Here is an 18583-nt window from a genome sequence, read left to right on the forward strand (position 1 = left end):
GAAATGCACAAAACATAAATAAAGGGATTTAAAATGAACACTTTAACTTAGAAATTACAGAAAATTTTGAAGAACGTGAAAAGCAAATTTCTTTATATTTCTGCAAATATCTTATCATGGCAGAGTTAGATGATGAAGACATGCAATGGGATGGCGAATATCCTGGAGGAGAGGTTAATTTATATTACTGTTTATTGTTGTTATTGTACCGTCTGACTGTTTCATCATATCTACAGAAAATAGGGGGAGGGGTATAGTATCAATAATTTCTGCTCGTACCAGTGATTTAGATCTGTCACTCTATGATTTAGCCATTCAGTGAAGGCACATAGTTTGTACATTTGTACATGTACACTACAATCTTCTGGACATTTTCTGAACCAAAGAAAACTTACAGTTGTTCTGTGCTAGTAGTAGTACTAGTAGGCTATACATGTACATGTATATGCAATCAGCCAAACAATACTAGAATGATGGAAACTAGCCAATAGTTGCATTGATATTGGTTTTGTTTGTGGAATGGTCTTGCAAGTGTTTGTCCTTGTGTGACCAAATGTTCAGTCAAAAGGTTTGAACTTCATTTTTTGTATCTTGAAAACTGACACTGTACCCTTCCTGTCTAAGCCTAAGGTGTTTATGCATATGTTCCAGCAAACCTAATATCTTTCTCCTCAAGTTTTTTAGATTTATTCTTGGATTGGATTGCAACTTTTTTGGTTAATATAAGACAATCTGTAATTCTGCCTTTAAATGTAGCACTTGGATTTTACTTGTTAATCTTAGGAATATCTATGTATCTACATATAAATGCCATTTTATTAATTTTTAAGTTAAATTTTCCTGTGCTATGATTAAATCCTGATTTTCTAAATGTAAAAAACTATTAAATAAGTCTTTAAATGGTTCTTCAAGATTTTGAGATGTACCCATTTTTGTTAAAGGAGAACAAAGGAAGATACTTCTTTTTTACGGCTGCCCATTTGGTTTTGCTTCACGTAACTAAAAACTTACTAAGCTGTGTCATTGAAAGTGAAAGAAAATTTTCAGAATGAAGTTGCAAAAAAAAAACCAACCAAAAAGTGGCAATCCCTAGGATTACATAAATATAAAGAGATACTGGTACATATATGAGATCCATGTATTTGTTCCTGATGACAACCTGATGCACTAAGTGTATTGTATGGTACATACATGCAGTTAAAAGGAAATTTACAATAATCATTTTATTGAAGAGAAATGTTACCTTCCACCACTTTTATTTACTTATGTTCTCTCCTTTTCATATGTAATCATACTACAATTTGTTTACTCTAGATGTCTGATCATGAGGTGGAAGCTGATGATGAAGAAGAAAATCAAGCAATCCAAGAGGGATGTTTGGAAATATTTTCTTCCAATGACTTCATCATGGAACCTGGAGTTTTCAACATGCTCAAGACGTAACTTGTTCACTATTTCATTTCTTTAAAAAATGTGATTCAGGGGAATCTTACTATTGCACAATGTAAAATATTTATGTAAAAGATAATGTGCATGCAGCATGAACAAATTACAACCATTTTGTTAAAACTTTTTGTAACATAGTCATATTGAACTTGCAAAAATGTATGAAGCAGTATTTTCTTACTCTAGCAACATTCAATTATTGTATTTGAGTTAAAATGAACCTTCTAATTTGTTGTATTTTCTTTTGGTATGTGGTATTTCATTTATTTAACATCAAGATTTCTGATTTACATTGCACTTAACTCATCTCCAGTCTGCAATTAAGATATTCCTGATCTAAATTAAAAGTACATGTTACAAAGTATAATTTTAGTCTTTGTTTATGAAGTACGGAGATATTTGCACTCAAGTAACATTTTACTTTGTTGATAATGCACTGATATGTTACATCGCTGATGTTTTGACCAGCAGGAATATTGGGACTTCTTATAGCATGTTATGCATCTGCGTTAAAAGTTCAGGCAATCGCTTACTTACTGCATGCGTCATATCTGAAATACATAACTTCTGACAGAACCATTTTGAGCCATTCATGTTTACTCTTTCCCTTGATTACTCATTCACAGCATCTACAAAGATCGGATGTTACTGAAGCATCATCCCTTCTATTAAACCCTTCACAACCTTCTATACAAAGTTTGGGGTATATAGGAATCTTCTGTCTGTTTACATTTCTTGTACATAAACCCCTCCCAAAACCAATCTCTAGATTTCGATAGAATTACATAGAAAGTTTATAGTAAGGTTATGCATTATTTGTAAATGTGCATTAAGGAAGATATTTATTGTTTGTTGACTGCCAGGGGAGATAACCTAACTTGAGAACTTGGATCTAGTCACAGCTGGCAACAGCAACTACACCTTATAAACTGTTCTATGGATTTTGATGATCTTTATACTTGTACATTTGTATGCAGATGTGCATGGAAAGAAAGATAATTATCATCTGATATGGAGATACATTTGTAAACCAACTTTTAAGTCTTACATCTTCTGAGTTGATCAGGGTGTATTCCTTTTATTAGTTTATTCTAAGAATTTCTTGAGATTTTGTATGTGTATTTTTTGTAGATTTGTAAATAAAATTTTATATTTATTCACACAGATTTCTCCAAGCTGGTGGTTCTCCAGAGAAGGTTGTAGAATTATTATCAGAGAATTATAAAGCTATTGCACAAACAGTGAACTTGTTGGCAGAGTGGCTTATTCAGGCAGGTAGGTATTGTACTCATTAGTAAGTTATTATCCCATGAATCAAAGTGATGGTCTGCTATAAATAGAAATAAGAAAATTCCAACTGGTCAAGTGGGCACGTGTTGCTGAAACTCAGCAGGGTAGAAGTGAAGTTTCCTTGCTGAAATGATATTGTTGAACAGAAGAAGAAGCATCCAAAATTATGTAGTCCAGCTTTGAAATTTTCCTGCCGTGTGCCACAAGGAGAGTGCTTTTTTTCTACTCCTGGACTCTGTGCCTATTAATCTGTCTTAGATAAATAGTGGTCTGAATTCTTCAGAGACCAGTGATTTAATATTGGTGAAATTCTGTAGTGATTTTACACCTGATATTTTTAATCATCTGAGAACCCCCATTTTGAATCTCTGTAATTGATCTTGTACAACTTTAAATTTTACCAGCAGCAGGGGGCTAATATACATATAGCTACTTTTAACAAGCTAGTGTTTAATTGGTGAAATAGATTACATAGGTGTTTAAGTTTTTGTAAATACAAAAACTCCACTCATTTTAATAATGCAAATTCTGGTATGCTATACATGTTGAAAGGAATCAACAACATTAGAAACAAATACACAGGAAGATCTTAACTAGTGAATTAGGAGTATTCAACTGAACATTAAAACAACATAGGTCACAATTGTCAAAAAAATTCTTTTGTTTTTTTTCATTCCATTCAAATGGAACTTAGGGATATTGTTACTTATCAGGTAAGATATACTTACTCAGTATGTGCAACTGATGCATTTGGATTCTTTAATTTTATATTTGAAAGTTGAAATTTTAATCACACTTTTCTCATCAACTTCTCATTACAGCAACTTGAAATTTGAACACTTTTTCTGTGTTTATTTTCCTTCTATTCTGACTGAAGGGGATACACTAGTGAGCCATCGCTTACAGGTTTCTTGTTTACAATGGTAGAATAAAGCACAAATTTGTAACAAAAAAGCATTTTATTGTACATGTAAATCTGTTAAAAGCAATTACTGATATATCCTCTGCATTTCAGGAGGAATTTTACATATTTTTTCTCAATATTAAAAGATGTTTTTATATGGTGGATAATAATATTGCAGACCTTGGACATAGTAAATTTCATTAAGCTAGTGGTGGTAGAAAAGTTTTATAAGCCACAGAGTTGTAGGAATCATGGCACAGATAAATATCGTTACTAATGTCCAAAAAATTTTATTGGCCACATTTAAGCTGAACTAGCATTTGGTTACTTTCTACAACTAACTCAGTTTCATGTAAATAACATTTGTCCAAACTTTTCTTGAACAGATTATTTTCCAACCAAACTCGGTTAGAACTTCCATTAGGTACATGTAGGTGCAATACTTTCTAGTGAAAATTTGGTTGGAAACTGTTTGAGTTTTTATATTCTACACACAAAGTGGCAAGATATTATGGGATACCCTCGAAAAAGTTGCTTGTACATCCTCAGACAATTTCCAGATGATGACTTCAATGAAACTTGGTGCAGTTGTTTAGTAACTTAAAATACGAGTTAAGTTCAATTTTCAGCATAATCCAAAATGAAGTTTCCAAGTAAGGCCATTTTTAACATTTTGCCATCCCTTTTTTCACTATTATGGTTACATGGGGGGGGGGGGTAACTCTCAATGTCCCATTAATGCCCTTTTTTATGGGAAGATGTAGCATTTACTTCATAGAGGTACAGTGAAACTTCTCCAAACCTGACCCTCAGAAAACAGGTCTTCCCTTCAAACCGGCCGTTTTCAGAAGTCCTGGCCAATATACCTTAAAACTTGTGTGTTTAGTCTTCAATAGACCGGCCACCTCCTAAAACTGTACATCGGCCAGTTTTTCACAGTTTTAGTTACATATTTCAAATAAAAACAACCTCTCAATTCAGGCCGCCTGGTTATTGTTCACTTGTAATAAATGTGTCAACAAAACTGTAAATGATTACGTAATATTACATAATTAATAATTCATTCACTGACCGGTTTGCATTTCATCAGTGGACAGATGATAATTGAAGGGGACAGTAGTTTAGACAACAAATTTAATCCAGACATTACATTTTGTCACTGGTTGGCTGTTAATTGGTGTGTACACGTCAGGCAACTGGGGTCATTTAATAGTATGATCTTTACAATCTTTTAACTGTCAATTAATGTCACCTGTACCCAAGCCAAAACAACATAGGAATGAAATTATTAGACTTTGTCGATAGTTAATTTACGAAAACAATACAAATAATTAATTACCATCAATAGCCCTTGGATCATATTATCGGCAGTACGTTTGTAAAATCAAATCATTTACAAATGATGCAAGCTTTGAAATGTAATAAAAGGACAAAAGTTTTGAATTGGCACTAAACTTGTCTCGACGAACAAACTGACAAGGTGTAGGGTTATAGAACACATTAATGGAAACAGCTCTTAGAATGCATTTCTATTTTTCACAAAACCAGCCACCCCTATGAACCGGCCATGTTTTCTTGTCCCAGTGGTGGCCGGTTTTGAGTAGTTTCACAGTACCAACTAGCCTGCTCAGAAAATTATTATGAAATAGTCTATTATTTGTCACATGTCTTCAGGTTGCAGTCCTATATAGTTTTTCCATATGCTTCTATAATAAACCTTCAATTTTCTTAATTTTTTTTATGTAATATTTGACCACGTTTTTTCCATTAAGGAAATGTCAAAAATCATTTTTAGGTGCATTTTAGAAAAAAACAATTTGAGCTCTTGTAATACACTCCTTTTCTGTAGCATTATTTTCCATGGAAATACTGTTTTATATTTTATGGCCTCCATGTTTTGACATACGCCTGTTCAAGAATATGCAATACAAGACTAAAACTTTTAGCTATAGGGTATGTAAGTCTTGTCACGTGACTCTGTGGTTTCACTAGAATGAGTCCAAATCATCCATTCAATGGCATGGAAATTTGTCATTTACGGGGCTTGATTCAAGTATTGAAAGCCAAAAATCCTTCTCTTGTAAAATTAATGATAAAAATTTATTCTACATTATAAAAATGTTAAGAACAGCAATTTATAGATGATTTTGCTTTGTAATGTAGTGCTCCAAGATCCTGGAAGTAAACAATAAAATGCAGATCGGTCTTCGAATTTCAATATGTTCTACTTTGAAAATTCCTGTATGGAAAATGATACGAGAATGAGACTTGCAAACCCTATTGGGTTCGGTCAATGTGGAATATTTATATGCTTTCTTGATACATGTAATATAAAAAACTAACATTTTAGGTTCATAAAGATTTTTGCAGAGTATATGTGTCCTGACAACATAATTTCTTTAATGCTACTAGCCTTTTGTAAAAGCTTGGGCAATAGAATTAGGAGCTAAGTCAGTAATTGGTGTCAGTTACATAACTTTAGTTTACCATGATAGATTTTTATGAAACTTTTAGAGTTAGGAATACACCCATGAGTTTACATGTAGCTTGGCCAAAGAACTTGTACTGAAAGTATATCTTTGAAGTTGGTAACTTTAAGGACTGCTCTGGCTTTAAGTATCAGTAATTTATGTAAAAATCTTTGCCCGGTAAGTAGCACTTCACATGCATGATTCTCCAAATTCAACTTCATATAACATTACTTTATTTTTGTTTTTGTGACTTCCAATGTACATTGTGTTTTGATCTACAAGAGAAAAGTCCAAGGACTTCTTACCCCAATACTACTGTCAGTGATATATGATCCAGTAAATGTCCAGGGTTGGTCAGGATTTGAATGGAATTATTTATTGGATCACATACTATAACCCTATCAGAAGGTGTCATGGTTATATCATATGGTTGAAAGCTTTTTGAATCGTCATTCCCAGTGTAAATATTTATGATTGTTCCTCTCTGATCTAGTACTGCCACCCGACCTACAGCCTTACCACTTCTATGGAATACAAAGTCCGCTACAAATATATTATTATTATTTGTGCTAGTTAGTTTCCAAATAGCTGTAAAAAGACTGTTACCCTGTGAATTATGTTCAAAGTCTTTTTGAAGTCGACCTTCATGGTCCATCACCATAACTACACACCTAGTCAGGTTTATAAAGCATTCTCCTTCCCCAGCTCCAACAATTATTTTCTTTTCTGCTGTGACATGAAGAGCAAAAATTCTCTTTGATGCAGTGTTGAACTTTGACTCCCAAATTTTTCCATTAGAATGGTTAATAAGTTTTAGAAGTGGTGTTCTATCTGCGAATAGTACTTCATTATCAGATAAAACTTTTAAAGCATGTATATCAGTAGATTTAAACTGTTTTTTTTTTATTTAAGAATATTTCCTTTTACTTTCACTTTCTTAATTTTCCAATTGTCAATGGCACCTAACCAAAGTGTCTCATCAAAGCATGAAGAAACAAAGTCACAGATCTATAGCTCAGTTTCAAAGCATCTTTTCACTGTAATCTGAATGTTAATTTCATCTTCTTTTAAGAGTTTTGCTGACTCAGCAAAGAATTTCTCTACATCTTGTGTACTGATGAGCTGTTCATATTTCTGTTTAACTTCTGGCTTGTTTGTCCAGGAGAATTTCTTCATTTTATTTATCAAATTGTCAAGTTTAAATTCATGTGCCTCCTTGATTTCAAGGAAGTGATGCCCAAAATGTTTTTGGCGTACACAGTCCTAACATGTCAGCTGTTGACAGGTGTGGCAGTATACTGAAGCTGATTTCATGAAATGTTTATTACAACTCAGTCAGGTAAAATCATTTTTACCAATATCCTTAATATCAATGATCTTGTGAGTCTGTGCATATTTAAATTTAGAATGTATTTTCTCTTGACAATTGTTACACATGAGAAAATCACATTCCACATAACACCACTTTAAATTTGTTTCTGTTTCACACAAGTAACATTTTGCAATATCTTGGTCTTTTGCTAAGGACATTGAAAATGCCATTGCCACCTGTATATGCTTTTCTGATGATAGAAAATTTGAGTCAATTGTTCCCTGATGTTTTTAAACTTTTAACTAGTAGTGTTTGTAAGAATCATGCAAATTCTGTAAAATGTGATACACCTAAAAAAAAAAGGCTACATATTATTTTTGATTTAATCAACATTGAAAATCTAATAGATTCTATTGTATTTGAGTGTCATTTACAGAGTTATCTCCCTTAATTTTGAAATCTACTGTGCATTCTATATAATTTTAATTTCCTATTAGCACAGATTGTATGAAAAACTGAATGGTAATTTTTGTTTACTATGGCATTTCAAACAAAATATTAAAAATAAAAATATGTAGGCTTTTCACCCATGAATCACATTTTGAATGATTCTTAGCTGGAGTACTACTTAAACATGCATAGGCAGCATTTTTTTAAAAGAATTTCAAACAGCTTTAATTTACCCTATCTTAAGTAGATTGATTAAAAAAACCACTTGAATAGGAATAAAACTCATTGAACACAGAAAAGGGGTGTTATTAACTTCATTTTGTTTTTATTAAGTTAAAACATTGTGTAATGATATTCAATTTAATTGTTGCATATGTTTGAATAGTTATGCAATTGGAAGAACAATGGAGCCTTTAAAGTGATCATGAAATAAACAGGGTATTGTTTCTGTATTTTTAATTATTGAACACTTTTGGAGAAATTAAATACCTTGTTTGTAAATATGTTGATGTCTGTCTATAATCTGAAAGCCTTTCTAACCCAAACACTTTTTAAAGTCCCTTTACAATTAATATCAATTTAAGGAGGTAGATCTAGGGTACGGGGCATAACTCAGGAAATCAGGGATATGTATGTACCATATTCAATTTACCAGTCTTTCATTTGCAACAGAATGAAATCAGTCCAAGTTACTTTGATGCTTACATGAGATAGATGTAAAATGCTGAAAACAAATGTTCCAATGATTTGTAAGAGTTGTGTCCCTTATCCTAGGTCTGCCTCCTTAAATGTGTTTCTTCCTTTGGAAACTTAACATCTGTCTAAACCAGATAAACTTTTAAATCCAGAACGTCTTTGGTTTTGACATTCTTCACTGTATTCTTATTTTTCAAAGTTCCATAAAGTAAATGCAGCTGATCAAATTGTACATTTTATTACCTAAAAACAAATAAAATCCTAAATGCTGAATCAGATGATTATCTCACCATTTTTTTTCATCTTGAACAAATTACTTGACTAAACTATAAAATTCTAAATGCTGAATCAGATATCTCACCATTTTTTTTCTTCTTGAACTAATTATTTGACTAAACTAATTGCATTTTAATGAAAAATAAATAATTACCCACTGTTAATTGTCCTGTCTGAATATATTGAATTCAATAGATCTTTTTATCTAATATAATAACAGAGTTGATAGGAATAAGAAAGGTTGTTGTTTCCAGCTAACCGAGTTTGGGGAAGTATGTAGGAATCCTCCCCTGTTCTGTATGTTTGGTCTGTCTATTTATATGTTGTAAACACACTCCTTCTTAACCAATCAAAGGAATTCATCAAAACTTTACAGAAACGTCAGGCATCAAATATTGATATACAGATGTAGATAATTGTTTTCAAATTCCTGCAAAGGGAGTTAACTCAGCTGCAGGGTTTAGGTCTCACTAACCACTTCCGGGTCAAATGGCCATCCCCCTATGTAGTACCAAAAACACACTGAACCTAGACATATGCATTGTAAGTGCATTATTTGTGTGTATTATGATTAAAAGTAGTCAAAATAAAGCTGAGAATGTGTACTTTAAAATCATATATGTAATTAACTACAAAAGTGTATGAATATTGTTTACATATGTGAGTAATATGCCTCCATGCTGTCAGTTAGCAGAACAGGTAAAAATGTGGATTTTCAGTATTATTTATTCAAGTAAATTTTGTGAAGAATTTCTACTATCATCATACCATTAGCATAATGATTTTGGAAGCCTTATTTTCCAAGCTTCGCAACGCTATGCAGCTTTAAGATGTCATTTGTCCTGGGAATTCACAGTGAGACTTTGAAAATTACTTTTTTAACATGTAAAGTAATGGAAACGTTAGAAGTGGTTAGTGAGACCTTACTCTTTAACTTGTTCATAATTCAAGTGGAGTTCGGTTATCCTTTTTGACAGTATATTTTGTTTCTTGTATTGTCATATCTTTGATTGTAGTCTATTTGTTTTTCCATTCATTCAATATGGTTCAGTAGTCCAGAAATGATTCACAAATCTTTTTTTTTAAAACCTCAGAGTAAGTAATAATTTTTTGCCTTTTTTAAGCCATAAAATGTCTGTAGCATTTAGTTCTACTCTTATCATTCATTTTGTTTTTCAATCTTTGCACAACAAACATTCTTTCAGACTTGTTTCTAAACTCGTGTAGAAATCGAGGTGATTAATGGTATGGAAGTATGATGAATAACAGATATGATTAATGTTCTTTGCTGCTTCACAGGTTTTTTGATGAAATAATTAACTTTGGACTTATTAGAATAAGACCTGAACTTTTCATGTGATGACTTTGTTTATTTTTTGGCCATATGGTTACAAAGGGGTTTCCTTTTTAGCTTAGCTCACAATTTTTCTGTTTTATTCTGTTTTCAGGTGTTGACATTAAAGTAGTACAGGAAATGGTTGAAAACCATCTGAAGACAATGATAATGAAGCATTTTGATCCAAAGAAAGCAGATTCTATTTTTACTGATGAAGGAGAGGTAATTAAAGGGAGATAAGGTTCTTCAAGATTAAATTATCTTGATTTGTTTTACAGAAAGTTAATGGTGCTGCCATGAAACCACAATTTATGTCTGTTTTAAAATTGTGATAGTATGAACATGTATTTTTGTAGTTGATGTCTCTAAAAAACAAATCATTGCAATAATATTTCTTTTCATGTTGGTATACATTGAAATATTTGTGTCAATATACAATGAAATACATTTGGTGCATTTTATTTTCAGCAGTAAAGGAAATTCAATTTTTAAAACTACAATTATCTGCTAAAATTTCTTAGCATTATGTTGACTCGGCAAAGAAATTGTACCAGCATTGTGTTGAAATCTAAGGTTTTACTCCAATGAGACACTTCTGCTGGAGTTATTTTAATATACTTTTGCTTTGTTCTTCATTTTAGGTCTTGATTTGATTGAAATGATTGAGTGAGGATATGATATTTTTGTTGTTTATTTTAGACTCCCTCATGGTTGGCAGAAATGATTGAATATCCTACATGGAGAGAGCTATTTTATAAACTGGCTGAGGAGTATCCAGATTGTTTAATGTTAAACTTTACTGTGAAGGTATGTAATTGATGGACTATGTTAGATCTAGGTGTATCTGGTTTTTAACAGGTTTTTGTTAAGGCCAAAAAATTCTATGTACTAGTATGTTTTGTCTTACCAAGGCAAAATCTGGATCACTAGTTTTGGATTTTATTTAATTTTTTTTTTATGAACATTTGTTAAGTGAAACATATTTGGATTTATTTCTTGTGATGAATACATTTATTAAAGGATAATCGTTAAATGCTCATTAATTACTAGGCTAGCTCCCATGCTCGTCCTACCTGAATGAGTACTTGGAGCAGCCATTTTGTTGATAAAGTCAACCGTTTTTGAAACTAAATATGGGCTTTTTTCCAAATTTTGAAACAATTTCGGTTATGGAAATGATTTTTTGCCTGAATTTCTATCAGAATGTATTCAGGTCAGCAGGTTTAAATCCAGGTCAGCCTGGTAACAGGAAACTAACGTATGATAGCATGTGCTTTAGCTTAAAAAGCTTGTCTTTGACAGAAACAAGACAATTGAACCCTAAATATCAATAAATGTGCTACTGTGAAATTAGTTTAATTCATGGATACAAATTTTCATGGTTTAGGGAAGAAACACTAGTTCATGGATTCTTGATTTCGTGGTTTTTATGTTTTCAGTATACACATCAGTGGGATTCTCCTTATCGTTTGTAACCAAATTTCATGGGTTTGACCTACCCACGAAAACCATGAAAATTGGTACCCCATGAACTATACTACTTTCACAGTAAGTAGATTTATCAAACAAATGTATTTTCTTTTTACAGTTCCTGTCATTTTGTTACTAACAATGATATTTTACATTACTTTGTTTATGATATTTGAAAACTGTTTTTTACAGTTCTTTTTCCAAAATAAGGCAATCTAAGGGATTCACCATTTGAGACAACTCAGATAACGATTCATGACAATAAATGACTTTTTAAATGAATTTCATTTTGACTAATTATTGTGTTACTAATTTTAGTTGATTTCTGATGCTGGTTACCAAGGGGAGATAACTTCAGTCTCCACAGCATGTCATCAGATAGAAGTTTTCTCGCGAGTATTACGGACAACTATTTCTACACTACTGGATGGTGGAGAAGAACTGCTTGAAAAGAATCTCCCAGAATTTACTGTAATTGTATTTCAAAAATATATTTAACATTTAAAATAAGAACACTTCCTGTCTGTATATTATTGTTCTTTAATAATCTTTTAAGTAAGTTGGTAAAATCTAATGTTGCATTGTTCTAAACTTTCATTGTAAATTTAAGTAAGCTGATTAAATCTAATACTGCATCATTCTTAAAATGATTTTATCAATTGGAGGTTCATAATTATTTTATTTATTATACCATCTGCAAACTAAGTTTCAGGGTTGTATAAAAATCACCCTTTCACCTGTCCACATTTCTTGTTAGCAAAACTCCTAAACTGCTCAAGGAAATTTGATGAAACTTTATAGTAAGATAGGGCATCATATTTAGATGTGCATTAAGTAATAAAATTATTATTGGAGGACTGGAAAGGAGATAAAGCAATTCAAAGATTATGTAACTACATTTGAAGCAAGGAGTATTCTCTTTATGAGCTTGCTCACATTCTCTCTAATTCTTTATGATTTATTGTTATATAGATAGCAGTGTTTTATCGAATGTTCCCAGTGAAATAAATTTCGATAATTCACATTGTGAAATAAATTTCGTAATTTCACTCTCGGACTTTTCTCCCGCAAAAATGAATTTATTGAAATCAATCCGCTGTTCACAAAATTTGATATTTATGTTGAAAATAGCAATGAATGATTGAGGAAATCTATATAATATTTAGGATAATCAATTGGTTATTGTGAATGACCAAAATATGATAGCTCATGCCAAGAACTCAGTAAGATTTAACTTGTGCGCGGAACAAGTTCTGCTATCTCGTTAAATCTATGCATTCTTCGGCACTCATGATCATATTTTGGTTATTCACTCCTTGCAATTAATTATCCTATTATTATTTTAATACTTATTATTTTTAAACAAATTATTTTTATGCATATACACACAATGAAAAAGTTATTCGGAAGTAAAACTGGAATTTCAAAAATATCACAAATATCTGTAAGGGCATGTTTAATCATTGACCACTCAAACTTTAATATGCTGTTGTAAACTGATTCATTTATTTAAGATTTTTTGTTTTGTTTTAGAAAATGGTATGCCATGGAGAACATACTTACCTGTATAGTCAAGTACTAATGCAGATATTGTCACAAGAACCAAGGGGAGGATCTAACATAAGGAGGCTGTCCCAAGAATTACAGAAATCTGCTAATGAAAGGTATATGGTTCTATATTTTGATTCCATAGGCTTCCATGCATGTTTTCCCTGACATATTTGGTTGTAGCTCGGGTTATTGAGTTTATATGAATATAACAAACCATACAAATTGACTGGAATGCACATCAGACACTCCATTTAAAGTATTGTGGGACATGGTTTGATTCATTATCATCTGTAAACCCCAAGGACAATGCCTAATTGTCTTCAGCAACACCAAAATAATCCTTGAAACTGGAACTTTATTCACTTTAAAGAACTAATCTCTTTAGTTTATACAACATATAACACTTTACAAATTTTTTGCGAGGCATACCAAAGATTTTTAAATGTCTAATGTATTTCATTTTGAGTGAGTAATAGAAATGATATTCTTGCATTGTATCCAAGTATCAGTTGGAATTTAAAATATAATACAATTTGAGAAAAAATCATAAATATGTATGAAATTAGATAGATCACCAAATCTGTTAAAAAACTTCTCAGTTAACAGCAGTCATGTTGGATAAAATTTTGGTAAAGTACCTGCAGCAGGAAATTGAAGAATAGACATATACTCCCTTTTACAAATTCTCCCTACATTTTTATTACAGAGGATTAGATGTAACACCAATAACCCTGGCTCTAAGTGGTGCAGCAGCTTACCCTAGGGCATGCCAAGCTTTATCCTCCATGCTTTCCAGGAATGCCCTCAACCCAGCTGATATTACTATAGTAAGTTAATAGTATAAGAATACTATATACTGGTACTGGATATTTTTTTTTGGGGGGGTGGGGGGGGGTGCGTCCATCAATGTTAAGTTTTCTGATAACATCAGTAAGTATGAGCCATTCGTACTATGTCAATCATGTATTGCTTGTCTTTGTAGTCTGCATTGCAAATGTGTTAGCATCACAACATAAGAACCACTTGTGCTAGGTCAATCATATGTGGTATGCAGTTGCATCAATATCATTACATACCCTGCGCAGGTCTGGGTGTCAAAAGAATAGGCCTGCAGCAGCACTAAGCTTGTTGTAAAAGGCGACTAAATAGTGCTCAGAAACCTAGCCGGGGGCTAGGGCACTCTGCCCACAGAGCAACTGGGTTGTTTGCCCCAGGTGGTTGAATGGGGTAGCCCTTGCATGTTTCATGCTGGGGTTGTCAGGCTATAATACGGAAAACCTGACCGCAAACCATATTGGTGCACCGTGTTGGGATGGATGCCACATTCCTCGCACGTTAAAGAACCCTGCTGTGGTATTTGATAAGAATAGGAACCTTTGCGCTCCCGCCACAGGAGGCTAAATTGCCCGACCCTACCCATCACTCCCTTTTATCTTGTGGCAATCAAAATTTGTCGACCCTATTATCCTTGTGTCCCATCCCTTTATTTCATTTCATCATTATCATTTCATGTTCATTTTATCATGCATTTCATGTTCATCGCCTGAATATAGCTGAAATATTGCTGCTCGGGCGTTAAACCCCAACAATCAATCAATCAATCAATATCATGACATCACAATACCATATTCCTTTCATGCATATAACCTGCAGTCACAGTCTGTCGACTTTGAAATTTCTTATTAAGATTTTAATGTTAGGTTTTCTGATTATATTAATTTAATATGAACCACTTGTACTAGGTCAGTCCTATTGACATTTGGTTGCATTATTGCCATTTTGTCATAATATGCTATTCCTTTAATGCATATGCTCCTGCGGTCACAGTCTTTTGCAATATGAAATTCTCTTTGGGACAATACTTCCCAATATCATGCAGTAACCTTTATTTTTAGATTTTACCCAAAAATAAAATAACACGCATAAAACATTACAAGAAGCTTTATTCATTTGTAAATTACAGCTTGAATTTCTCTTTTTTTGTAGCTGTATAAAATGTACACAGATATGAATCCACCACCTGTAGATCTGATCAGGGTACCAGCATTTCTTGGTTAGTACACAGATGAGTTCACACAGAAGGGAGTGGAACTTAAATTAAAATCAAAGTTTTTTTTTAAAAGATAGTACTAAAATGATATGCTACCAAGGTCTTTAGACCACAGCCATGGTAAAGAGTAATCAAGAGAACCAAGATTCTAGTGGAAATCAAAAGAATGTTATCCAGGGACATGGAAAACAGACATGCACAACAAAGGACATAAATAAACAATATAATACATACAAAGTAACAAAAGTAAGTAACACAGACTCCACTAAAAACTGGGAGCATGGGCCAGGTGCACTGGTAGGGTAAGAGTCCTCTGCTTTTCTAGAAACACCCGCCAAGTTGCTCATAAAAGTCAAGCTAAGGGTAGAAGAAAGAAACTGGGAGCATAAGCCAGGTGCACCAGTAGTGGTAGGGTCCTCTGCATCTCTAGAAACACCCACTGTGTTGCTCATAAAAAAGTCAAGTCCAGGATAGAAGAAAGAAATAGTGATAAATATTTAACAGTTTTATTTCCATCAATATATATTGTTTTACCAATGTCACAATAAAATTGTGCAACATGTGGGCTGCTTCTTTTCATTGACATGAAGAAACTAGTCCTATTAGATTCTAACGTATTTACAGATGCTCTATTTTATCATTGTTTAACCACAAGCTTGTCATTTATGTCAAATTATTTTATCCCCTTGTTATTCCTTTGGGTAAAAAGAACTCTCCAAGTTAGGATAAAAAGACAGAAAAAAAATAAGCAACTTATATCATATTAAAAAAAATATGCAAAAAAAAAATCGGAAGTTCAGACTTGAAAAAAGTATTGCAAGGATGTAGAATGTTACAGTGCATCCAGTGTTAAACAAATGAATTAATTCTACACTTGGGATAGAAGTGGTGATAAAATTGGCTTAAAATATGACTGAAAATTAGTCATTAAGTGATGAAATATTTAACTGTGAATTTGAAAAGTGAAATCCTTTACAAATGAGAATATATATAGACTTCTGATTACTCTTGCATTAAAAAGATAAAAGGAGTACTTGAAGTTTAACCAAAATTCAGATATTCTGTCGATTTTGTACTTTTTTGGTCACTTTCTGGTTTGATTTTTGGCAAGAAATGGTGTACACACCCAAGAAACAACTTCATATTTAGTGAATACATTCATAATTATCATATTTTACAGTTTTAAGTTATTTTTGGGTGTGGGCATAATTTCCTGGATGTTAATATGTCAGAAAAACAACAAAATTTACAGTTCTCAAGGAAATTTTTGTTAAATGACGTATAATTGCAGAACCATAATGACATCATGATAATGAACTAATGTCACAAATCATTCTTCTTCGTTATATCTTTATATTTTACTATGTTATGAACAATTTTTATGTTGTTACAACAAAATTTATATTTTTAGGCAGTATTCAGAGCCTATGCCCTACACCTTTTCAGATATTAAAGATGAGGCTCACCAAGTATTTAAATTTGAAAAAGATTACTATCCATAATGTGGTAGTATGTATTGTTGTAAAATACTTGTCATTTGTTGAATCATTCAACAAATGACAAGTATGATCTGTATGTTACTCTATGTTCTTTGTTTTGTATGTCTGTTTTTCATGTCTGGTCTTTGTCCCTGGATTAAATTCTTTTGATTACTGCTATAACCTTGGTTCCCTTGATTACTCTTTCAGGTCAACAAAGTTGTATTGAGAAATTTCATTTCTCTGAAGAGAGGGCTCTTTACTTCTGCTGTCAAAAAACAACCTTTAAAAATATAAGGAGTACATGTATTTATCCCAAAAAATATTTTTTTATAACTACCAGCATTATTCTGTCATTGTAATCAAATTTTATTGATTTCGTCCATTTTATCATGTATTTCTTTACATTACAGATCTGCTAATTGATGCCCTGTTTAAACCAACATCTAAAGTGAACCCAGAACACAAACCTAAGTATATATATGTCTTATCATATGCTGCTAGTGTAACAGAGACATATAAAAAGGTGAGATACTATCGAATCAGTATTTTTTCATTTAAGGAATGTTTCTAATTTCATTTCTAATGGATTCAAATGCAGAGATTATTGATCCAAACAATGGATTATACGACTATAAAAATCATTGATCCAAAGATAGAAAAAAATCCAAGTCCAAATTGATTTGTTATATTTAGGTGTCTCACTCTCTAAGAATCAGGCAGTGGGTGAAACATAGTATGAAAGAACCCACCATTGTGAAAGTGCATTTTGACTGTTTGCACCATCAGAATCAAGGAAAAAATACAAGATTTCCCATATCATTTTGGTATATTTAATTATAATTTCATGGAAATGCTATTTAAATGAATAATTCAAAGGCAGATAACCTTCAGATAGGTGGGGTTTTGATATGCTTATTTCTGATTTTTCCCTTTTTGCCTGATTTTTACAAAAACTTACACTTAAAGTAATTGAATCATGGAGTAACGACCAATAAATGATAATAATGTTACAGTATTAATTGTGTCAAACTACAAAATACAATGAGACCTGTCTTAACTGAACTTGAATAGATTGGAAATACATGTATGTTCAAATTCCCTTCTGAAAGAGTAATCAAGGGAACCAAGGTTATAGTGGTAATAAAAATAATGTAATCCAGGGACAAAGACCCGACATGGAAAACAGACATACACAACAAAGAACATACAGTAACTAAAATCATACATACAAAGTAACAAAAGCAAATGAGCAACTCGGACTCCACTAAAAACTGGGAGCATGGACCAGGTGCATCGGTAGGGTATGTCCTCTGCTTTTCTAGAAATACCTGCCGAGTTGCTCATAAAAAGTCAAGTCCAGGGTAGACAAACGAGGAAAGGAAAACTATGACCCATTGAATAAATCAGTTTTTATGGTGCAGATGGATACACCATAATGATCCACAAGTTCATGATGACGATCATAGAACTTTTGTAGTGATGACTTCAATCTTGTAGCAACATAACCCTGTTCCAGAAGCCTATTTGTTAGAGTTCTAGTGCGATACAGAAAGTCTGTGTAGTTTCTGAAGTACATTCATCTTGATCCTTTTCAGGGACAAAGAAAAAGTATTATAAAAGATGAACTGAAGCCTACAACTCAAGCATTAGAGAAAGTGCAATCCCTGTGTGCAGAGAATAAAAACTCCTCAGAATTGATAGCTGATGTCAATGTACTGTTTCTTAATCTGAAGTGAGTTAAGTTAGATTTGTTTGAATCATAGCATTGAATTGACAACATTTTTTATTTTTTTTAAAAAATACAACAGTAGATAGATGTAGACAAAATAGATGTAGATCAAAATCAGGAT

At 32.4% G+C, this 18583-nt stretch overlaps 1 protein-coding gene across 2 annotated transcripts in view; it reads left to right on the forward strand.

Moving 5' to 3' along the window:
* The window catches only part of LOC148617224 (negative elongation factor D-like), a 29950-nt gene that overhangs the window by 4700 nt on the left and 6667 nt on the right, over positions 1–18583 (forward strand). Inside the window, exons 1-11 of one of the 2 annotated variants that reach the window (XM_088584722.1) lie at positions 22–173; positions 1315–1439; positions 2612–2721; positions 10294–10403; positions 10881–10988; positions 11970–12122; positions 13185–13315; positions 13909–14029; positions 15189–15255; positions 17144–17256; positions 18329–18465. In XM_088584722.1, coding sequence (XP_088440848.1) covers positions 117–173; positions 1315–1439; positions 2612–2721; positions 10294–10403; positions 10881–10988; positions 11970–12122; positions 13185–13315; positions 13909–14029; positions 15189–15255; positions 17144–17256; positions 18329–18465 — 1232 coding nt within the window. In that variant the 5' untranslated portion in view covers positions 22–116. Of the gene's footprint in view, positions 1–21; positions 174–1314; positions 1440–2611; positions 2722–10293; positions 10404–10880; positions 10989–11969; positions 12123–13184; positions 13316–13908; positions 14030–15188; positions 15256–17143; positions 17257–18328; positions 18466–18583 lie in introns of those variants that run through there. The other variant, XM_088584723.1, reaches the window with a different exon arrangement.

The sequence above is a fragment of the Perna viridis genome, chromosome 5 (genome assembly GCF_037379345.1).
Source record: "Perna viridis isolate PV_CMFRI_1.1 ecotype Kerala chromosome 5, ASM3737934v1, whole genome shotgun sequence".
In the NCBI taxonomy this organism is placed as follows: domain Eukaryota; kingdom Metazoa; phylum Mollusca; class Bivalvia; order Mytilida; family Mytilidae; genus Perna; species Perna viridis.